The sequence below is a fragment of the Falco peregrinus genome, chromosome 6 (genome assembly GCF_023634155.1).
Source record: "Falco peregrinus isolate bFalPer1 chromosome 6, bFalPer1.pri, whole genome shotgun sequence".
Taxonomy (NCBI): domain Eukaryota; kingdom Metazoa; phylum Chordata; class Aves; order Falconiformes; family Falconidae; genus Falco; species Falco peregrinus.
This window is the reverse complement of record NC_073726.1, coordinates 72,704,365-72,729,593: the sequence shown is the minus strand read 5'-3', so window position 1 is coordinate 72,729,593 and position 25,229 is coordinate 72,704,365. Positions and strand designations below refer to the sequence as shown.

The 25,229-nt window shown below is 37.4% G+C and overlaps 1 protein-coding gene across 1 annotated transcript in view; it reads right to left on the bottom strand.

Moving 5' to 3' along the window:
- The window catches only part of PIK3C2G (phosphatidylinositol-4-phosphate 3-kinase catalytic subunit type 2 gamma), a 208,105-nt gene that overhangs the window by 157,931 nt on the left and 24,945 nt on the right, over nucleotides 1-25,229 (bottom strand). The window contains 4 exon segments of the mRNA XM_055809289.1: nucleotides 4,210-4,332; nucleotides 9,186-9,249; nucleotides 16,352-16,422; nucleotides 24,127-24,229. Of these exon segments, the coding sequence (XP_055665264.1) occupies nucleotides 4,210-4,332; nucleotides 9,186-9,249; nucleotides 16,352-16,422; nucleotides 24,127-24,229 (361 nt within the window).

Below are 25,229 nucleotides of genomic sequence, written 5' to 3'. Positions count from 1 at the left end.
ACATTGGATTTTCATTTACATTGGAAAGCAATAGTTTTCCTGAGGCACTATGTGCCCAGGAAGCTTGCCAAATGGATACATTAAAATTTATTCCACACAAAACCACACCATACATTACACTAAAGCGTTAGGAAATCATGGTGGAAAAGCAATTAGAACTTCTTCCTGGCATTTCTCCCTTACCCGATGTGTAATGCTGCAGCAATTGAGATGTAACAGGTAGCCTCAAAAATTTCACTTTCCTTGTGGTGCAAGTTACCTGCTTTCTGAAAAAAACCTCTCCTACTGACAAAACGTCTTGGGGGTACTATGCTGATGAACAAAACAGAAACAATTCAAGAAAACTGGTGATACATGCTAATATTGCAGGATTTAATAATTTTGTCAGTACTCTGACTTCACATAAAATGCCCCTGCATTTCAGTATGAATTTAACTCAAAAAGGTTTGGATGAGTCGGTACTTCATCAAATATCCAACTGCTGAGTACTAATTTTGACCACATATATTGATACAGACAGGAGAACTGGTCCATTGTCTTTGTATAAATATTGATGAATATAGAAAAAATCTGTTTTGTTTCATTTATATACTATTCTATACAAAGTAGTTGCATATAATGGGTAATTTCTATTTTCATAAAATGGAACAGTGTTCAAGTTACAGAACATACAAAAATATATTTTACTGCTTTTATGACATTTATAGTTCAGTTGCTGCTGAGAAAGATGAAGCTCTGTATAAAATCAAAACTGAACTTTTTCTAGATTGCTGAAGTCTAATCGACTGTCCTAGCACTTATTTCTCAGAGGAGTAAAAAGCAAGCAGCAGCAACAGCGCTTGCTGGTGCAGGAACAATTTGACTTTGGGGTTTTTTTCTCCCCTTCCATTTGTTTGAAGTCAGTTGTTAGTCAGGTCTGCTTCACCAGGGAGGGAGTCAGGGGGAGAGGATTGTCAGTCAAGGTCATAGACAGACTTTGGAGGAAGGCTTCAAGGGACACACAACCAGTTCAGCTAAGCAAGCCTGAAAGGAAATGTTAAGGGAACAAAACCTCAGTAACTTAAAAACCTAAAAAAATAAGTAACAATCTAGTCAGTAGTCTCCAAGAGAAAGAAGGAGCAGCTTCTTATGTGAATATTGGGACAGAAGAATATTTTAAGACTAGTGATAAAATATTAAATCAGGACAGAATCTTTTTAACATTCAGAAGAGGGTATTCAGAAACAGTATCGTTTTGCTCATTACAGATGAGCAAACGCCGTTGTTATCATCACCACCACTTATCATTTTTAGCCTCTGGAGATTACAGCCAGGACCGGTACTCTGCTGTGCTGGAAACTGTACATATAGATAAGGAGAGGCGTTCCTTGCTCTGAAGGGCTTATAATTTAAATAGGTAAAACAGAAAAAGGAAAGCGTATTACTCCCTCCGTGTGAGGAAGTATGTGGAAGCTGGTTCAGCAGAACCTGCATATATTGGAGACTGTCCATACAGTGGAGTTGGAAACTGGACACATGCTGCAGAATGAGAAATGGCAAGCTGGGAACAGTTGGAGCAGGGGGGTTGGTTTGTTTGGGTTTGGATTGTTTGTTTTTGATACAAGATAGATCACCTCGTAATTCAATTATTTGCCTAGCAACAATCTCTTAATCTCTAAAATTAAAACAGTATTTGCATGACAGTGACTCAGAAAACATGCAGAGAGCAAACGGGACCATCAACAGAAACCTTAGACTTGAAAAAGATGACCTGTACTCTTTGGATTTTATCCGATTATCTTCCTCTGTATGGCATGATGTGGGGTTTGCTGATTGCTCAGGACAGTGCACACTAATACAAACTGGTCTGGCTCTTTGACCACTATATCTCTCTGCTGGGATTCAGAAAGGATGGGGCTGAAAACAGACTCAGGTACTCAGTCATAGGAGGCAGTTAACACATTGGGTTCACAGAGCTGACCTGAACACTTGAAGAGAAAATACTAAATTTCTCTTAACTCCAACAGAAATCTTCTAACAAATTAGTCTCAATGTATTTCTCTTGCTCTAATTCCTTCCTGAAGGAGAACATGTTCTCTTACTGTCCTCTTTATCTGTTTGTTAGACCAAGTTCTTTATCTATCTTTTAAGAAAGATTCTGGGTTGACAAAATACTTTTCTCAAGGGGAAGACGCTGATCTGCCTGATGCCTCTCAGGAGAGCCTGTGGCTTAACTGAAAAGCAGACAATGTGAATCCCTTGTTACTTGTTTTATCTCTTTCTCTGCTATATTTGCCCTCTAATATACAGGAAGAACTTTTCTTAAATGGAGATATTCTTACTTCCATTTAAATCAACAACTTGCCAGATAAAATGTGTGCCGTCACAGACCCATTTATACTGGAATTTACCCAGAATAGTGACTTCTAATAACTGATGAAGTGGACATGAAAAGTTTTAGGATGTTATAGAAACAAGATTTACAGTGAGTCATGACCAAGAAGGGAAGCAAGGAAGGTGTTTAAGTGAATCAGCTGATCAGCTCTGAGCAATAGTGAAAAGACTCTAGAGCTATATTGTTTCTTGTAGCTTAACTCCTTACCCATCTTCAGAGAGACAGCACCCATATAACTAATTCCAGAAGGCCACAGCTGGTTCTGCCTAGAGCCATGCAGCAACGTCTGCTCTGTGACCTCTAGTGTCCTCTGCCTCAGAAACATGGTGCAGTGATTTACTTACAACCCAAACCTGCGGATAACTACATTGATGTCCTACAGTTTATTTGCTTGGGTCCTGTAGTTTACCTATTTTGGAAGCTATTCCCACCCTTCACCCACCCCCCCCACCCCCTCCACCCCCCCCACATCCAAGAAGAATAAACAGAGGCTAATAATGCAGAGATTTACTGAGCATCACTGGAGTCTCTTCAATTACCATACTTCCTGCTCTTTGGTGAGTCTTTTCACCTCTCAGGAAGACATTCACCCCTGTAAGATGATGAGTATTTGAGGGTTTGAATCTGTCCAAAGTGTATATGGATGACTGTATATGACTAATTTGCTATATATCACTCCTATGACACAAGAAATGTTATAAAATGAACTATGCTAGCTTTCCCCACGCTTATGTTTGGGATCTCAAACTGCATGAGGCATAATTAAATAAATTCCACTTATATAGGTAGACATGCTTGTAATCAACACTCAGTTAACACTAGTTATCCCATTGTTTACTTTTCTGTCCCAGGTTCTTACAGATATCCAAGCCATGGGCTAAAAAATCCTCACAACAATAAAGAGAAAGAATAAAAGTTTTGTAAGCAGGTAATGGTCTGAGTACGCAAGTGTCTTGCCCAGTTTCGCATGTTTTTCTGAAGTATATTTGCTGTGAGGAAGAAGGACAAGACAGAGACCACACAAGGGAAGAAAAAAAATCCTCAGTAACTTAGTAAACTTTTTTAAAAAGTGTGAAGAGGGAATTCCATTGGGGTGGGAAAGAATTAGCATTACTTAAGGTTACACCAGACTAAATCCAAGTGATTAATGGCTTGATTTTCAAATTTGCTGAGTACCTGTATTTCCAAGATGCTGACTTCAAAAGAATTTTTGGGTGCTCAGAACTTCTGTAAATCAGGTCATAGTGACGTGTCCAAGGTCTTACCAAAGCAGCTGATTACAAAACTGAAAATACATGCTGCCCTCCAAAGTCCCAGGTGATAAAGTAACTCCTGGAAAACCCACTTCAGCATTTTAAGAATGAGTATTCCAGCTAAAATCAGGACTGTATGATGCTGGTCCTTCTCTGCATAAATAACAGAGACATTTATATCTGAAAAACCCATAACTGAAGTGACAACTACAGAAGGAATATTTTTTTTTTATTATTATTGTTAAGAAACTATGCTAAGTATATGGAAGTCAAATACTTTGAACTTGTATGATTGTAATTAGGTGATGTGGCAAAGCAGAGATTTGTGTGTTTGGTGGGAATAAGAAAGAACACCAGAGAAGCATATCAGTTACAGGCAAACACAGGACAAGTCCTCTGTTGCTTCTCTGTCACACACTGTCAATAATCTTTTCTTTTTTTAATAGTGCCTCTACCTAAAACTTGTCAGAGGGAAAAGATGTAGTGAGACAGTAGAATAGCTCTGATCAATCAGAAAATTAGTGATATGATTCAAGCTCCAGTTGTAAAGGGAAAATTAGGACATCAACAGGCATCTTTTACCTGTGCTTTCACCAATGACACTGCACGGAGTTTCTTGACTGCATCACTAATGTCTCTGGTTTCCACAAAAGAGAGGACACTGCAGATTGCTTTAGCTGCTTCAATCGCATTTTCAACTTCATGCTGTTGGTAACAAGGAAAGAAAAATAAAGCAAACAGTAGACACATACCATTTATCAGAAACATGTTACTATAAATTTCATGTTAGTAAGTATGTAGGAAATCATATCTGCTGACGCAAATTTCAAACACACCACAAATTAGTCTGGCTATGTTGAAATCACTAGTGACTAATAGTTTCCTGAGGACAGCGTATTTGCTGTTGAGGTCCAATTATCTTCCACAAAATGCTTCTTGTTGAAAACTGGTGACAAATTTGGTATCTCAGACTGATTTCGAGGCAAAACATCGTTTTATCTCAACTTCATGAACGTAGAAGCACTTTAAAAAAACTTTTAAGGAAGCCTGAACCCAAATGATTCACAAATTTTAAGGGTTTTATGATACTATGAATTTATCCCCAATATTGTCTCCTACCCATCCCTGTGAGAGCTGGCAAACATCCATGTTCCTTCTAAAAATAGTGATTCTGTGGGAGGCTGCATAATCAGACACCTGTGGACTGAATCCTTCTACAGCTAGCTTTTCTGCAATATATATATATCTCTCAAATTTTTAAGTCTTACTGATAATAAATTTACATCTTTAAATATTACCATATTAGAAAAAACCCACAAAACTCTAGATGAATAACCTTAGAAATATACTTCAGGGAAATCAAGAGAAAAAAAAAGTGGATCCCAAGGGAAGGAAAATGCAATCTTCAAATATTAAGTACTCCAATCGTTCAATGAATCAATAAATCAATCAATCAATAAATATTCATGGTTTTACTGCATTATTGTATCACTTAATTAAACTTTAAAATACAATCTCTGAAAAAGTAGATGTTTTCCTATAAATATTCCCATGTTTTTGTACTGATAAACGTTCCTTTTAGTGTGCTACAGCATATCTATGTACTGATAAAAACATTTTTCTAACTCAAACATTTTATTTCTAAAAAATAAAAATTATACCAAGTTGAACTTTCTGTTTTCAAGCTTAAAGGTATATATGCAGACTGTACTGAGATGGTTACCACCTGTCATTAATACAAATAAATGTAAAAATACATTGAGATTATTAATTCCACATTACCTGCCTTGAGCAGAACTAAAGCACAAATGAAATATATAAAATACCCTCAAATATCTGGTGGTCAGGATTCTTTTAAATAAAACTGTTGAGGATTTGAAGTAATTAAAGACAGCAACACCTTTTCATACTGGAGGTTCTGGAGAGAAAGACTACAGCTGACTCTGATCTCTTTGAGAACTTTAGACCCTCCTTTGATCTGAAGCTGTTTCACCCTTCTGCCAGTGCATTACAAGGAGTGCATTCCCTTTCTTTTGTATTTTTCCTACCACTTAGACTTCTAAATTGAACTCTTGCAGGATTTACTCTCTGTGCACGCATACATTGCCAGCAGAAGTAGAAACCTGTAAAAATGGCATGGCTTTGTTGCCATGTATAACATCGCCAAAAGCAAAGCATTATACAAGCTGAATTACTGTACAGTTGAAGAAATGCATATATATCTATATATATATACACATACACATATATTTTTAATTACTGTATAAAGTTTGTAATTAAAATTAAATAAAATTCTAGTTTAACATTTAAGTGCGTTTTAAATTAGCATTTTTCTTCTTCACAAATGGGTATGGATTATTAGAAAAAGGGATTTTACAACTATAAAGACACATTCATGCAGGGCAATTTCTGAGCAACACATGATCATAGACATACACAAGATTAATTCTTGATTAGAGAAATAGCTATACTGCTGGACAGAAATAAAAGAAAAACAAAAAACCAAACAAAAATCAAAGAACCCAACAGTTTATGTATTTTTGTATGTACAAATAAATATGCTGTTCCATAACGAAAGTTGGGTATCTTGAGGAACGTCTCCACTTGTGGATAATAATATTCTGTTAAGAGCTAAATTAACAAAGTACTTAATATTTTATAGAAGCTACTACACCATAGACTTCATTTATATGGTAGCTACTTCTAAGGATCACATTGCAGATCAAGGAGAGTAAGCACATAAAAAAATCATGTAATACTCTCTACTGCGAATGATGACTTTTTTCATGCTATTTCTATTTTGTTATATCATGTAGAGAGTTTTCCTTTTCCATATGTAGACATATGACACTGAATTCTGTCCCAAAGAAGGGAAGACGGGCATTAATGTCTTAACAATTTTCTGAAAGTCCAAAAAAGTTATAGTCAAGATCTTGTGTAGATTTTTTTCCCTCTACATATTTAAATACCAGCAGAACCTTTGAAGGATATTTTGGTATTTACATTATTTATATGATAAAAAAAATACTACTTCATTCTAGAACTTCTACACTCTGTATTAAAAATTTACAAAGTTTCCTCTCTTCATTAATAGTAAATTCTGAATAGATTTAAAAATGAAGTGCATGTCAAGTGATTATCAGGGCAATCAAAATGGCTAGTTGCCCGGCCACACACACACTCTAGGAATACTCTTTACATTGCAATCCCTACAGCACCAATCCTGCTCCCACATTGTGCCAAATACCCTAAACTTTTTATTTATTTATTTCATTTTATAGAGGCATTATCCATCATAAAATGAATTTCCCATTTATTGATCTTACTAATAATAATGATAATGGGCTTGTCACATAAGTCAGAAGTATTGGTATCTCCAGGCTTTTCAACAGACATCCTTAACAAGTGAGTTTGAAAGTAGGTACACAAATGCACAAAAAAAAATAAATGTTTTTTTTTAAAACTGAGAACCTCAAGATCTGTCAGATTAAAACTGAATACTTAAGGGAGTTCAGCTAAGTACAGAACTTAAGCAGATATATGTGTACTTAATTTAGTGTATGTGAGTAACTCCCAGTGGTTTAAAGTTCAGAATGTGCTGAGGGTGGATTGTGGTGAAACAGAAGAAGGTTAACAACCTACCCAGTGATGTGAGTGCTGGCTTTGAAAATCAACGTAATTGTTCCCGTGTAACTTGGATAGGGGGCTGTTCTAAAGATCCCAAAATTTAAACCTTCTTAAAGGAATCTAATCAGATGTTAACAAGTTAACAAATCAGAAAACAATAGAGTTCTCATTTTTTGCTTTCTTTATCATATATTTGTGACTATAATTATTAGATTACAGTTCCATAATTTTTAAAGCCACTTACTAAAGCACAGCAGTAACACCAGTTTTAAACTATTACAGATTTGAAAAAGCTCCATATACTCTGATGCCTCTGAATTGCAACATCTGCATGGTGATCTGACCTATGTCGTTAACTTGCAATCCTGCTCTTTTAAGCAATTTATATGAACTTATATTGAGTGTCTCTGTGTAGATGAGACCTCGTTAAAAAAAAGACAAAAAACAACAAACTATGGAGAAATTTAGCTTTAGAGTAACACAGGCATATTTGTTGCATAGTATGAATATTTGAAAAACGTCCTGTCTTCCCTTTATAAAAAGTTAATGAGCTCACATAGTAAATGCTTACTCAAGTTAAAAATCTTTAGCAAAAACAAATTAAGAGTTCTTCATTATAGGTCTGAGGAATATCTACAAAGCATCAGTTGCAGAGGATGGATTGTAATGCCTCATTAATGTTGGGATTATGGCTTTCTTTGAATTTGGAATCTTCTTACTTTAGGCCCTAAAATTTCAAGTGAATGTGAGTAACTACACTGATGGGTCTACTTCAGTAAAGAAATATATATGCACATTTGAGCTTGGGGACCTCAATTTTCTAAATGGTTATGACTGTATCACATTTTATACACTAAATAGTCCCATTTGAGAAGTTGCTTACAAAGGAAAATTCATTGAATCAAAACCAGAACTCTACTTTGTAGGTAGGCACAGTTCAACAGCTTTTAAATTTGTATGCATTCTGCAAAAGTGTCGAAAAATTACTCAAAAATGTAGAGTATTTTTATCCTCATATATTTATTTACATATGTATTGATATATATATTTATGAATTAATGTACATGTCTGTATGTATATGTGCATTTATATGTATGTATATATGTATACACACTTCTATATATGTGCATGCTTTCTGACTATTCAAAACAGAAATACCCATGGATCAAGAATATCCAGAAAGATTAAAATCTGCACTTGAATACAAGTGACAGATTTCTGAAACAAAATAAGAATTTGATGTTGTAATATATATTTTTCAAGGAAAATCGTCCTTCAGTGTAATGAGTTATAACACTGGAAGGGTTGCACTGGAATATCTCTTTCCAGTTCCAAACCCTAGAAAGTCAGTTAGCATGACAACCTGAAACTCAAATCAAATAGTCATTTGGTTTCTTCCAAGCTATCACTCTTATATGTGTTTGTCCTTTAGTTATTTGTCCTTAAAACATTAATCAGCAGAGATTTCCTAAGAGATATTTCCTTCAAGCATGTAACACTCATTTGGCAGCCCACAACACTTAAAACTCTTAGGAGTTTTGGTGCCTAAACCTAATCCTGTAAACTATCACTTGCTTGATGTGCAAATAATTGGCTTGTGGGTTTGCAAACTAAGGGACAAATTCTGCAGATACATACAGTGTATTATACCTCTACTAATTCAAAATATTATACTGCCAACCCAAACTATCCTGTTTTTATTTACAGGTTTCTTTACATTTAGAAACAGTCACCTTTGATATTTTAAATTTTTAGCACTTTCTTCCCAACCTCAAACCAAGTTTTATTAACAAAATTTATATCCTTTCAAAGTCAGGTTAAACAGCCTTAATTAAAACTCTTCCTTAATTGCATTTGAGACAGATTAATAATTAGATAACTTTCATTTATAAGTTAATGCTTTTCTGTAATAACAAACTGAGAACAAATACCTGATTTTGCAATAGATGTTCCACTTGACCTCTATATTTCCTAATAACTGAGAGAAGGTTCCATCTGGAAATTGGAAAAAAGAAAACAACATCAAATTAATAATAGGATAAAGAGAACAGGTTTGCCCCTTTTTTTGCTTCCCCCCCCCCCCCCCTTCTATAAATTGGGAATAGTTTAATTGACAGTATTTTATGTTGGTATAAAATAAGGAGAAGTGATTATGTAGACGTCATGCAATTGAGCCTGCATCTCCCTGTTTTTTTGGTAATCATTTGCCACAAACCATAAATGTAAAAATCTTCTACTTATACCTGGAGGACACATGCTTCCCAAGTGAAAGAACTCCAGTGATCTGCTATTTCAGTGTCTATTGAGCTCCACACCCAATTTATTTGACTTTTTAAGGTTAAGTGCTGAAATACTACCTTGACAAAGGATAGACGTAAGTAGATGCTACAATGTCTTCTTTCTCAGTAACATCACAGACTAAAGCTGCAGAGCACCAGGCAAAACATCTGGAAAACCTCTACATTTAAAAAGTCCGTACTAAGTCACAGGTATAAAACTGTATATTATAAAAAAGGACACTTTGCTACATAATTCATTAAACTTTATTTGCTTAGCGTTCTCACGTTTACATGCTCAAACTGTTTCAGCAGCTGCCTTTTCCATAGTATTACCCAAGCTATGAATTTGTTCTGCTTCTGTAGATCGACATATACCACTCTGTAGTACCATGCCTTTGTCATGCTACAGAAGTTACCATGAAGTTTGTACAGGAAGTTTGCTGTGCCTTAGCAAAGCTTCATTAAATTAATTAGGATTATGAACAAGAGTATACAGGTCTCTATACTGAATTCCAGAACTGACGCTTCAGCTGTAACCTCACCATTTTAGAACCATGGGCTCCAAGTGCTATCTCCAACAGACAGACAGAATCAGTTTTGCTTTTAAGAAGTATTTGTGTAATCTTCTGTGTTTCAAGCACAGTGAAATACTAGCTGTCATTTATTTGCCAGCTGGAACAAAACAAAAAAAAGGTGCCTACGAGACCATGGCTAAGGCTGTTACACACAGGAATATACCTTCCTTTTCCTCTGACAGCCTCCTCTGTAGGGTCAAATCTTCAGGAAAAGGTATGGAAATATTAATTCCCACTTCCATACTCTGCCTAGCCTACTGATTAGTAAAAGGGGACATGTTATTGACTTGATGGTCCTTGGAGGGAGGCAGGGTTTTCATGTGCTTTTATGAAAAAGTGGAAATTGCAATTTACATTCTTTCTTCGGTGTTTGTTTGTTTTACTCTGACAGTTTATCCTTGACTTTTTTCTTTTTTTTTTTTTCCTCTTATATTTCCCACTGATCTTTTTTATTAGGCTTCTTTCTCTTCAGAAGGGTTAGAAGGGAATTCCTCCTCCCCCCCCCCCCCCCCCCCCCCCCCCCCCCCCCATTGCAGTCCGGTAGCTGAAAGTCACAGAAGTATTTTGATTGCTTCAGAGCAAATGGACTATTGTTTACAGAGAAACTGTGTGTGTCCTCATGCATCTTAGTTGGGCTAATTGAGCAACCAGAGATTAGAGTTGCAACTATGGTCCAAAGTACAGGTTTCCTAGCACGTGGTTAGACTGTCATTATATATATTGTATGGCAAGAGAAGGAAAGAGTCATTGCACTGAAATCATCATACAGAATAGAGCAATGTTAGGTTGCCTTCCCTGTGCTAATACCAGAGCGCATTCCCCCATAGATGCCTGCTATTCACCTCCTCCTGCAGACGGTTTTGTCTTTACAGCTTTTTATTTCCCATCTGCACTAGCTTTATCTAGCCAGGCAGTTTGTGTGTTGAGTAGCTGTCTGGCAGTTCCTCCTGTAATCCTGTTAAATCATAGCTAATACAACTTGTCGCTCTGCTTTGACCAAGTCTCCAGGCATAACACCTTTTTCATAGCATTACCCAGCTCAAAAGCAGTTCTGGACTTAGGAGTTTGCCTTGTTGCCTTGATGCATACAGGTAAGCATGTTTATTAGCATGCTTGGCCTAAATGCAGGTTTCAGAATAATTTTATCAGTTATAATATGGTTTAAAAAATAAGCATATTTTTCATCAGTTTATTCTACCCTAGAGAATTTTTTAAATAAAGTAGCCATAATTTTAAATAATTAATAGAAAACAAATCCAGCAACTTGTGACAACGATGAAAATTTCTCCACTAACACTATCCTGAATCTTTGCCTGCTAGATAACTAATACACCCCTATGTCACCACACAGACATACTTCACTTTCACGTCTTTGATAGTTGTGTATAAATATGACAATGCTAACCAATCAATGAACATTCAGTGTTTCTTTAACATTAAGGAAATTTTTGGTTCTTTTAGCAAGGCAATATGCAACAACAGTTTTGGAAAGAAAAGAAGAAAGTACAAACAACCAGAGCGAGTTAGTCTTAGACCTCAGCCAGCCTATATGGGAGAAATATGGCAAGTATGTAGCATACACTTATAGCATTCATTTTTCAGTTTCCTGGCAGCAGCACCTACTGTGGATCAGTGCTAGGTTTGCTTTCTAAAATGCTGTTTATCACCATGCTGTGATAAAAACTAAGCTGTGCCTAACTGCACAGATCAGACTTGCCATCATGTTATAGTTACTGGCACCGCAGCATCAGAGATTATGGGCCAACGAACTGCAGCTCTTCTGGTGCACTTCTTGATTTATGTTGCGTTTGTTTTTCAAGCTATGAAAATCAGTGCATGAAGCAATGTAGGGGTCTGCTGGTTTTATTTGTTCATATTTGCCTGTGAAAGCAAATCTGATTATTACAAAGGTAAGTTTCTAGTTAATTCTTTTTACTTCATCTCAAGCCAGTTCAAACAGTTCTTTTTCCTTCTCTGCTGAATCTAAGCAGAATGAGCATCTCTGTCAATATGGTCTCTAGAACACAAGAGTTTGTGTGCTACAATGAGAAATGTAACTACAGTACATATAGACAACCATGAGCATTATTTTATTTAGCTAATCTAAATACTCACAGCTGTGAGGACACAGCAATAGGGGAAAGTAATTTGCTGGCCTTCCTCTGTGCAGTCAGATTTGCAGAGCCTTGCTGAGACCATTCTACTGCATCTCCATGCCACTGCATCCATCTATTACAGCCCTATTACAATCGTAGCTAGATACAGAATTGCGGAATACATCCCAGTGCAGAACTAGCATAAAGACATTGTTGTAAGTTCTGTTAAAAAAAAAGTTGTTGTGACTAGTTATGATATTATTGACTTACTTTGGGGCTTACTCCCCCAAAAGATGCTAGAGTGATGTTGCTTACAAGAATAAAAGCTTTTCTTCACTGTATTCCTCACCATAAAATTTTGGTGGTGCTTCAGATCTAAGTGCCTTCTTAGCCAGTGCTTTCAGTTCAAAGTAGTTGCTGTTAATGGGGGAAAAAGAATATGTGAACACTGCTAAAGAAGTTTGCTCCAGGGAGTGATTTTTTTGATCCCAGAGTTAAGGAGTGCATAAAGGTTTGTGGTCACGATACTTGGAGTAGCCAGTTAGACAGAACCAGCTGTGCACCTTGTGTAGCACCAAGTGGGAGCCTACACCAGGCCTCCTATGACTACAGTGCTACTAAGACAGTTAGGGGGTTTATTCATTAAAAAGGGAGGGTTGAGTTCAAAATACCCAGCATAAAATGAGGCAGTCCACCATGATGGTATTTCTATACCATAATACAGAAGATATGTAATTCACACCCTGGAGCAAGCCTTAAGCACAACACTGAAAGACTGCATATGTGCAAGGAGTCTAGTGTGGTGCTGTTTCATGGACAAGACCTCCAGGGTGCAGTCCCTGAAATGAACTAGGAAGCTGACGAGGATCAGCTTAAAGAATACTTAAACCGGACGTACACTGTCCATGTGCCCTGATGGGATGCACCCATGAATGCTGAGAGAGCTGGCTGATATTATTGTTGAGGCCACTCCTGACAATCTTTAAGCAATCTTCAGGAAGAGCTCCCTGAAGACTGGAGGAAAGAAAATGCCACTCACATCTTCAAGAAGGAGGACCCAGAGAACTAGAGGCCGATCAGCCTTGAACCCTAGGAGGATGAAGGGGCAACCAATCCTGAGAACCATTTCCAGGCAAATGAACTACAAGAAGGTTGACAGAAAGTATTAAGAAATGATTTGCCAAGCAAAAATAGTCTTTGACTAACCTGATAACCTTCCATGATGAAATCATAGATTTTTGTCACTGTCACCCATAACCACCTCATATAGAAGTTAATAAACCATGGGGTGGATGAGCACACAGTGAGGTAAATTGAAAACTGACTGAATGGCTGGGCCCAGGGGGTGGTGATCAGTGGCATAAACTCTAGTTGGAGGCTGGTAACTAGCAGTATACCCCAGGGGTCAGTCCTGGGTCCGGTACTGTTTACTTTAACATTTGTCTTAATGATGTGGATCGTTGGAAAGATTGTACCCACAGCAAGTTTGTTGATGACACAAAACTGGACAGAGCGGCTGCTACAGCAAAGGGTTGTACTACTGTCCTGAGGGACCTCAGCAGGCTGGAGAAATGGGCTGACAGGCACCTCATGAATTTCAGGAAAAGGAAGTGCAAAGTCCTGCACCTGGGGACGAGTAACCCCATGCACAGATACAGGCTGGGGGCTGACTGCCCAGAAAGCAGCCTTGCAGAAAAGGACCTGGCAGTCCTGGTGGACAGGAAGCTGAACATGAACCAGCTATGTGCCCTTGCATCAAAAAAGGCTAAAAGGGGCTAAAGGTATCCTGGGCTGCATTTGGAGGAGTATTACTACCAGGTTGAGGGAGGGGATCCTTCCTCTCTTACTCGGCATTGGTGATGCCACACCTGGAGTAAGTACTGTGTCCAGTTCTGGGCTTCTCAGTGCAAGAGAGACATGGATGTACTGGAGAGAGTCCAAGGATAACTAAGATGATGAGAGGACTGGAGCCACTCCCCTATAGGGAAAGACTGAGAGCTGGGACTGCTTAGCCTAGAGAAGAAAAAGCTCGGGGGGGCTGGGGGGGTGGGGAAGGTGATCTTGATGTATATAAACACCCGAAGGGAGGGTGAAAAGGCAATGGAGCCAGGCTCTCTTCAGTGGTGGCAGGCACTAGGACAAGAGGCAATGGGCACAAACTGAAACACATTTTCACCGGGTGACCAAGCACTGGCACAAGTTTCTCAGAGAGGTTGTGGAGTCTCCTTCCTTGGAGGTATTCGGAAACCATCTGGACACAGTCCTGGGTAAGCTGGACTGTATCCAGACATTACTTAATTAGGTCTTATAGAAAGAAATACCTACTCTTGTCTTTCTTGAAACTGCTACTTTCACTTCATGCTCCCTTCATCCTGCACTGGAAGATACAGTAAACGATCCTTTTCTGCAGACATTCTCTGTGCTCCTCAATTTGATAGACTTGTCATCTATAAAATACCTATCTTCTATTATCTCTTCATCAGGATGAAGAATATTGTTACCTATTCGTTTCTCATATGGAAGGCATTTCACTCCTCTGAGCATCCTTGCTGCCCCTTCTGTTCACTTTTTCAAGTTCTATTACATCATATTTGAAATGGGAGAAGCAGAAGTGTCGGCCGTATTCAAGATAAATGAACACTCTACACTGATACTGTAGCATAATACTGTGGTTTGGTTTTTCATTTCTTCCATAATAATTCCCAACATTTGTTTTATCTTTTTTGCAGCTGCTGTGCACCAAGATGACATTCAGAGCTATTTATTATAACCCCAAGAACTCACTCATGGCGGTAAAAGTCAGCTTGAAGCCTATGATTTCACATGTGAATTTAAGACCATCTCCTCCCATCTACATTTATCTTCTCAAAATTTCATCTGCCACTTTATCACACACTCAGCTCAGCATTGTAAAATCCTTCTGCAAATCATCACAGGCAGTTCCTGTGCACATTATGGACAGCAAACTTTTGTCACTTAGCTATTACCCGTCTTTCTCAGATAAGTTAGAAATGCATTTGAGAGCACAAGGCCTGACCACAGATCTTTCTAGGTCATCGCTACTGGAAAATGTTTTCTCTTACCCATCAACAATCCATAAGACCAGCAGGAAATAGTGATCAAACACAGTTCAAGCTTTTAATTTTTCAATATTTACTGAATTTGTGGTTGAAGAAAGAAAGTATTTATTGTCCTACAGTAGCAGAGGAAATTTTGCAGATCATGGTTGATTTGCACCTCAACATCTTTTATCACATATCCCCTCTGAAGACGCTCTTTGCAATGGAAAAGGCCACACACTTTACACCACAAGAAATAAAACAATCAGTAAGTAGTGTCTTTATAGACTGTATGGTTGGTTTGATCTATTTATACCAAGGACCAGAATGGAAATTTGGGCCATGCTCCTAGGAAACCAGATGGGTCCTCAGTAAGCACCAGATATCCACCTTGTTCAAGTCACTCTCTATTTTCCTCCATCTGCTAAATGACAGGTGTGGCATTTACCATTCTTGGCAAAGTCCTGTATAACACATTGATGAAAAACATTACAAAAAGTGTTAACAGCTTCTTTATCTAACTGCATGAAATGGAACATAATGAAAGTTGAATGAAGAATCTATCTCATTTAGTGCTTGTCCACGGTAGGTTAGCTTTAGAGTCAGGTGCACTTTGAGTGCGAAGTTAAAAGCGTGCCATACCTAGCCTGCATTAAAAACCAAACCAAACCACACCACGCTAAAACAAAACATCACTCAACTGTGAAATCACAGGCATAATGAAGAGCAAATCTGTTACTTTTACAGCATTTACTTTTGAAAATTCTCCAAGAGCAACGCACACATAAAAATTATGACTCCTTCAATCCTGGGAATCTTTGGAAAACATGAAAGTTCTAATGAAATCTTTAATGACATGGAAGGGAGAGAATGGGGGAAAATTACACAGATCTGTAAATGATTATAGATTTTTGCTAAGCAATCACAAGAAGGTCTGAAAAGTCTAAAACATCAGACCAAATTTCTTTCTCTTTGGTATCATTCCTGTCCTCCCCAGTAGGTCTTGGGATTGTCCTTTGAGGCCAGGAGGCTCACTACAAAGATGAATAACTGCAAAGAGAAATACTGTTAAATACCAGTATTCTTACCGAGTCAGTCTCCAGCCACAAGTGTCTTCAAACAGCTGGTTCACACTGAACTGTCTTTGGTCATCTTCCTGCTGTTGAAGAGAGGGCATAGAGTGAGATATAGTGTTCTGATATGAAGAATATATGTTGGAGAGATTTGCTTGGTATTTTCCAAAGTTGGCATGTTGATTTAGAAACTCTCAGAGTGTTCAGGATGTTTCAATCTGAAATTTAGTTTGGTGAATCTCTCTTGTGTTACGCTGGGTCATACTGTATAGAAGGCCAAACCAGATTGTCATGGTAGTTCCTTCTAGCTAATATAGATTAAGACTATAGCCAGGCCTCAGTAAACCCTGGCTCTGCCTTCTTGTTACAGGCAGCAGAAGGTACCCTTTTATACACTTCTGATGCAGCAGAAATCAGTTTGCATCCACAACCAAAGTGCCGTTTCCTTTTCTAAGAGAACAGAATGGAGTACATTTGTAGCATCCTTTGCAACCCCTCTGCAGGGACTTGTTTTAGTGAAGAGCCACGGAATTGGTCAAAGCCCTAAAGCATTTTTTGTATGAGGAGAGGCTGACCTGGGACTGCTTAGTCTGGAGAAGGGAAAGCTCAGGGGAAATCTTAAAAATGCGTACAAATATCTGATGGGAAATAATGAAGACAAGTGAGTCAGACTCTTCAGTAGCCCTTATTGACAGGACAAGAGATAAAGGGCAGAAATTAAATACAAGAAATCCTGTGAGGTCCCTTCCAACCTAAATAATTCTGTCATTTTGCCTTATTTGACACATTCTGCTGACCAAACCTGTCCCCATTCAGATATAGTCCTTTCTCCAGCCCCATGGATTTGCTAGGCATGTACTGTTAGCATGTGGCACCACCGCGTCCTGAAAATTCTGCCCTTTTTCTGACTCATGTTTGAACCCATATCCCTATAACTCGATGGGAAAATTACTGAGGGTCTTGTGACAAGCAGGACCTCAAATTTATTGTTCAAGGATTACAAAGGGAATGACATTATGAAGAGGTATAACACTAGGAGGGGTGGAGGGATGAGAGAGAAAAGAATTAAATAAGAAAACAGAAGCAGGAGAGCAGCACAGCACATAGGCATCTAGTGGTGATGAGCTTCTGTTTCCCTAGTGGCTAGAACAGGAGCCAGACATTTTTCTTAGTATCTCCAGAAATGCAAATGATGGCTGGGATGGGCACAGCTTAGGCAACCAAGTTACAGACTATTTATTTACATGTGTACTGATCTAAAATATTTGATTGCTGAAATGTGAAGCAGAGGAGAGAAATTATATTTGGCCGAGGATCCAGAAGAATCTGAAAGATGACTCCATTTTAAGCTGGACTAAACTAATGAAACTTCCAAATTCTTTGTGAAGGGAAGACAAAATGGTTTAACCTTAAGCAAAACATTTCAGTAAAGAAAAAAATTCCATCTGTTAATCTTTTACTGTTATAACATTCACACAATAAAAAAAGATTTCAAGAAAAATGAGAACAGCGTAACCCAACAGTGATTAAATATGATTCATGATTTTTCCCCCCTCTTAAACAAAATTTGAAAGAAAATTTCCATTTTCTAAAGGAAAAAAGTACCGTTGTCTTCTTGCTTGCTTAAAAAAGCCTTCTCCTAATATTTTGAATGCTAGTGAATTCAAATATTGGAAGCTTGTTCAGAATAAGGTGAGCACATTAGCATTTTTTCTAGTGCATTGAAGTATAATACTGGTTTAAATCTAACATTCCTAAAAACTTGTGTTTCTGCTATGGTTGGATTCAATTAAAATATGTTAACTGACATGTGAATTAATTCACACTAATTTTGCTTTAGATTGCTATATAGGGATTTAGCAATAGCACCGTTTAAGGAGCAGGAACTTGCTGAGCTAAATACATTACAGATGTTCTGTAAAGAATTCCCACCTGGAGTGCTACTATCTCTTTTATCACATTGTGGCAATAAATGAAAGATGAATTAGACAAATGAAATAGAAGGGGGAAAAGTAAGAAAAACACTCTCATGCATTAAGCCCCGAATATATGCGTCTTAGACCTAAGCACTATGCTCCACTTGGTCTGGGCATTTAATCTTATACAAACGCCTCTGTTCCTTATCTCAGTGTATTGACATGAGAGTGTCAAATGTTATTGTAATGGAGAAAATAGGGTAAGTATTTGGGGGGCTAGGAGATGCCTTTGAGAATAGATGGTCTTTCCTCAGCTGATTTCAGAATCTGCCTCTCAACCCCACTGAACTGCTCCTACAAAAATAGCTTATAGATGCCAGTTTCCCGAGTGCAGTACTAACGGGGCTACATATGGCTATGACCTAGTAACTGCTAGTTTTGCTCACAACTCGTCTTCTGTCCATACCATACTCCTGAGGCTTGGAGCACCTTGGACCTCTGACAGTTATCAAGCTGCTCCAATGTATGCTAGAGGACTGGTAAAACATCTGAAGCTTTGAGAATATTTTGTACTGCTACCATAATCGGAAACAAGCATTTCAGGAATGAAATAGCAGCCAGCACTCCATAGCTGCTTACTATAACATCATGATTTGAATTTGCTACCTCTAGACAGAGCAATAGTCATTCACATCCATCTTGACTCTCAGCAAATCATACTTTTTTTTTTTTTTTTTTTTTTTTTTTTTTTTAAGTCACATTACCCTACAGATGAGTAGTGTAAATGTTCTGCAAAATCCACCCTGCCGTTTTGTAATGTCGCTGTATGCTTAGTGGTCATGCTGCCACCTCTGGAGACCTTACAAATAGCAGAGCACATCTGAACTGAGCAATCATAGGGACAAGGCTTGAGCTACAGAACAAGATTGATAAATGACAAACTGCCTCCTTCTGCTCATACACTGACAGTACTAGAGGACAGGGAGAGATGAACTTGGAAACAATGTGATACAGACTGAAGGAGGAAGCCCTGAAGCTTAGAGAGACATTTGATATGTGTGATTGATAGGAACCCAGAAGCTTAAGGGGATCTGATGGACTCGGGCAACAGGCGGGTGTATGAATTATTTAGCACCTGAATATATGTGGGCGATTATTATATAGAAGGGCTGACAAGATATTCATATGTTTCTGTGATACTTGTTAAACTATAACCTTAGTGGAGTTTTCTATAAAATAACATATTCCAAAGTTCATAATTTGAGAGTCCACACAGATTAACTCACAAAAATAAACCCTGGCTACATATGTGCATAACTCTCTGAGATAGCTGAAGAATCTTAAGGGTCTCAAAATTTGTGCCTTTACCAAAAAAAAAAAAAAAAAAAAAAAAAAAGCAGCACACTATTTTCACATCTTTTTATAGGAATTCTGATGATGGGGAATTTATTTTCCAAAAACTGCTACTAAGTCTGTGACTTTCAAATACATTTTACAACCGGAGCCAACAAGTCTGACTGTGAGCTCAGTGCAGACTGCCTCAGCTCCTTGAATTTAGTGTGGCTGGAGCAGGTTTGGTTTCAAAAGACTCCCAGAAAGTGAAAGGAAACACTGCAGCTTTCAATGCACCATGGCCTGTGTCTCCTCTGTTAGGTTTTGTCTTTTCCTGACAGACTGGCTGGTGCTCTGCCTGTGAGCAGGACCTCTCCTTTCTGATACAAGTGCTCTGTCACAAGCATGCCCTGGAGCTGGAGGAAAACTCTGGGTCTATGACTTATGCCAGCTCAAGAGCTGCTCATGTTCTTTGCTATTATTAGTAAGCTGAAATAACTTCATGGCCTGAAGCTTTCAGAGCCATGTCAGTTACCGTAAAAGAGCGATCAATAATTCACTTGAAGATGGTAAAACCTGTTGTAAGTTATGAATTACAGTTACACAAATTCTTTGAGACAATAAATGTTTTCTAATGGCTTGAACACTGCTAATTTGTCTTCCAGGCTTGCTAAGTTACTTGTCTGAAAGACTATTTTTGTTTGTTTGTAATCATTCTACCTGGTAATTACAACCATTTTCAAAACGTGAAACATCAAGAGATGCTCAGTCTCTGCTCCTGGCCCCCACAGTGCACTGCAATACATTAAACCTCATTTAGACTTGTCAAACTGCAATAGAGTTGAAGCAGACTGAGAATATTAATAGAACATGAAACATTTTACAGTAGCACAATTTTATGGGATACTTAAATACAAGAAAAGGCTCCCTTCTATCTGAGGTGCTACACAATCCCTCTCTAAAGAGTCACAAACATTTAAATAATGGAAAACCCCATCTTGTCATGATGGACCACTGACTTTTCTCATCTGTGATTATGTTTGGAATGTTAACAATTCATTAAGTCTGGTAAAAATAATTAAGACTGGTATATACGAAAATAATATATATATTTTTAAGGTTCAGGAAATATCACTTGCTGGTTGCTTTAGTCCAAAAATCCCTTTCTGGAAGCAAGTGAGGCTCTTGTTAGAAACCCGTAAGCATTCTTTGGTGCCTGTCCACTGCAAAGATTCATGCTTTCCCCAGATAATCAGTACGTGGGGAAACTCTGAAAAAATGGATCTCTTGGATAGGCAGAGCACTCTCTGGAAATGTGATTTGTATAGAAGTTTCTGCTTCTACACTGTTCCATTGTGCATTTCTTTCTAAACATCACCTAGAGACTAGGAATTTAACACTTCTACCAACTACAACTTGTGGAATTTGTGCTTAGGAATTGCCTCTTAGAGACCACCTAGGTTAAAGTACAGAACAGAACAGTTCTGTAGTCAAAACAAATCTAGCAGTCATTATTCAGGATAACTGTAATCCACCTACACTGAGCCACCACTTCACAGGAGGACTATTGGATTTTCTCCACATTCATTGTCATTCTCAAGATTCCAATGTGGAGAAAAATCTGAAAGGTGCAGGATTCCCATTCCTGTCAACAGAAAATCTTTGTCTGGCTAGACTGGAAAATCAAGCTTCAGTATGCTGCTGTATTATAAAGATAACCTTACGTTCCCTGTATAAGCCTTACCTGGCAGTTTGGTAGGAACCTAGCATCTTGAAAATTTGTGTCTTAAAAGCCTTAAAAGTGTTAAGGCTAATAGATCTCATGTCTCAAAAAAACCCAAAAACAAATTAGAAAGTCACCCACTGGCTGAATGACCTGTGACTCAGTGTAAAGCCTCAGGCCAAATTTCTTGCCCTTAACTCCTCATTTCAGGACAATTTTCTCTTTCTGAACACTTCATAACAGAATTCCAGCTTCCCACATAAGGAAAGGAAGCAAGTATTAATCTTAAAAATTAATAAAATAATTCAGCTGAATTCACAAAAGAATTGCGAACATTTAGTTATTGGTCAAATCTCATAAACTGTCTGATTAAAAAAAAAAAAAAGTAGAGTAGTTGCACATTACTCGTAAGTATTCATTTATACTGGTTATTAAGCATAACAGTAAAATAATAGTAATTTCATATACAGACAGATATTTTTAACTATGCTTCACAATTTTGACAGTGTTATGTAAAGTGAGCAAGAATCATGAAGTCAGCCTCCAGATGGCATTGATACAGAGTTTTGCTTCCTTAGCACACAAAAAAGCTTTAAAGCCTCAGAAGAGGCTCTTGAACATATCATTATGTTCCAAAGCAGGTAATTTTGATGATCTATAGTAACAGCAGATTTATATACAACAAATAGGTCATTTGCTCTACATTTTAGTTTTTCTGTTTGGAGACAGAGTAATATGTAGAGAATTAATCATTGACTTGGAGTTTTGAAGAGGAGATTGTCAAGACATTGTCTGAGGCTCCTTTTTTTTCAGTATGTGCGTGTAAAAAATACTTCATGCTATATGCATATATGTAGCAAAAAGCATTTGTATCAAACTTACTGATGTCACTGATTTCTCAGGCCAGAAAAGCTGGAAATGCCCAGCAGGAGGGTCAATAATATATTATTTCATTTAAAAGATAGAGATACTGACATAAAAAGACTAAACAGCATTTCCACCATTACACGTACTTACGTGTGTCCATAATTATATCTAATCACCAATAATCCACTCTTCTTAAACCTTTCTTTGGAAGCACTATAGGGAAAAATGAGGTCTTACATCTCCTCACACAGGATCTCTTGTCACAGATCTAACACCAGAAAGGACTATGATGACCTTCAGATCTCTTCTTAATACTGACAATGGAAAACAGGAATGGTGATTCCTGCCTCGATCTGAACAACTTGCAGTTAAATGACAACAAGGTACCACAGATACTTTCCCAAGACAAAGCTCATTTCAATGGTCACTGGACATGTTCCTTTGCTGCTGTGATATGGGGATGAGGTAAGTAAGGACTCATGAGACAGACACTTGCTTATCCCCTTCTGAAGGTATATTCAAACATCAACTTATTTTTTCTAGACTGAGAGCAAATAGTTGGCAATTCTTTGGTCTATATAGTTTTTGAAGAAGTGACCTATTGAGGAAAACTTTCATGTTTTCTGATTTACTTCCTTTTGGATGATGTTATACCAAAAAGAATCAGTGGTTTAAAAAAATTAAATAATTAAGTGAATAATATTGATACTGCATAATGCCAATAATTTAAGTTAGGATTGTACATATCAGCACTAAATTATTCTTCTTTTATTTATACAGTGGTTGAAATATTAAATATATAGATATAGATATAGATATATAGATACAGATACAGATACAGATACAGATACAGATACAGATATAGATATAGATATAGATATAGATATAGATATAGATATAGATATAGATATAGATATAGATATAGATATAGATATAGATATAGATATAGATATAGATATAGATATAGATATAGATATAGATATTTGGCCGCTGTATTATAGTCCTTTTTTAATGCTCTAGGTAATGTATTAAATGATGTTTCACATGATGAAATATAACAGATATGAAAAGAAAGTTCCTACCTTTTTTTATTAGAAATCTGCCATCTGACCCATATATTGACAGATTCAAGCTGATAGCAGATGTATGCAAAGCAGGTAATTGGTACTATCTGTGAACAGAATCAACACACTGCCAAGTGAAACTGCCCAGAACAAAGCCTCTGCTGTACTGCAAACTCTGGGTTGGAAGTAATTCAAGGTGGTTCACTGGGAATAAAGCTCACAGTTAATAGCACAGGTCAGTGTCATTAAAGCTCAGTAATCCACTGCAAGAACGCTTAAACTCAAATAATCTGAATAGGAATCTCCCTGGATTTAAGGCGATGAAAAAACATTTTTTTCTGTAAGGACTACGTGTCCTTACAGATAACATTTCTGCATGTCTGCAAAAAGAACATACAAACACAAAATTAGGCATCACACATGCACAAACACACTAACTGTGATTCTGCCTTTTATCAACATACCCTGTTTTTCAGTGATAGTGACAAGAGTCCAGATCTAATTAATTTTACATAGCACTTGGAGTGGTTTTGCACTTGTTGTATTTCAAAACATAGAAAGGCCAACAAAAATAAGAATGAAGAAATATTGCTCACCTGAAATAAACAGCACTAAATTCTGACAAAACTGATTTTTTTCTAAAATGGTAACCTTTGGTCTTTTTCAGTTGAGTGTTTTCTACAGTAACTCACTAGATATAAGTGTGAGAGCAAAGCAGAGATGTTTCTCAGTAGGTTTCAAATGCAGTTCAGAAATAATATATGTATTATCAGAAAAGCAAATAATTTCTCTTTGATTATTACTGCAGGTTGTTACATAAAAGGATTGGTGGAACATTATTCCTTCAGAGATGCTGAAAGGAGGAGGAGGGGAAAAAAGACAACATACCGTTCGAGCCAAGCTTTGCTTCAAAATACTAGTGTCATGTAGTCGAAGCAGAATGCAGGTGGTTGCCTTGCGAAGACTTTCATGGCTGCCCAAAGTATGATTACTGCAGTTTGAGGGGGAAAAAAACAAACCAAAACCAAATGGTTACCTCTGCTTGCAACTTCCTTTCCTCCCCCCTCCCCCCCTAAAAGCACCAGTGGACTGAATTCTAAGTGCAAGGTGGATTGAATGATATAAAGCCTGTATTTGGCACCTACTTCTATGAAAACTGATGACATTTGTTTCTGGCATATTTTCTGGTGAAACAATTTAAGAATAATTGCTTAGTTGTATCTTTGACCATTAAGTTCTATTGCAGAACAATGACACAGACAAAGAATACGCTAAAAAAGCTGCATGTGCTCCCAAGCCTTGAAATTATTCATGCATATTCTTCAAACCCAGATTAGCACAATTTATACAAAGTATCTTGGTTATGAATGCACCACTGCAGAATGGCTTGTAGTGCTTGATACTTAACTTGAAAAATCAAATATTAACTATAAATTTGAAAATCACATACATGAGGACAGGTGGTCCTTGATTCTCAAAAAAATCAAAGTTCTCTGTTCCCTGTGCAGCTCACACAGAGATGGTAAAAGAAGCTGTGAGTTAATCTTCCTTCTCAAATCACACACCAGCTAAACTCAGATGCAGAGCTCTAATCACTAAACTGAAGTGGTTCCTACACACTATTCTGCTGGTCAAGGATGCCCTAGCACCCCATGACAGGGGAATTCCTTGTTCTTATTTGCCTCTTCAGAGTAGCTTCTAGTCCACTTATCACTCTTGGCAATCTCTTCTAAGTTACAACACAGCCTTAGTTTATCACTCTTAAAATTACTTGGAACAAAAATAATTTCAGTTTCCCTTCCACTTTTTGTTTTAATAAGGTCAAATAATGCAAAAAACTATTTCAGAGTTAAGGCAAACATCTTTTTTACATTTAAAACATCCTTTGGGATTAATGGGTAGGAAAATTTGCACTAATTTTTGCAAAGGCAAACTCATCACCAAAACAAGTCAATATGCATATCAGTTACACCTCTAGTGCATGTTCAATT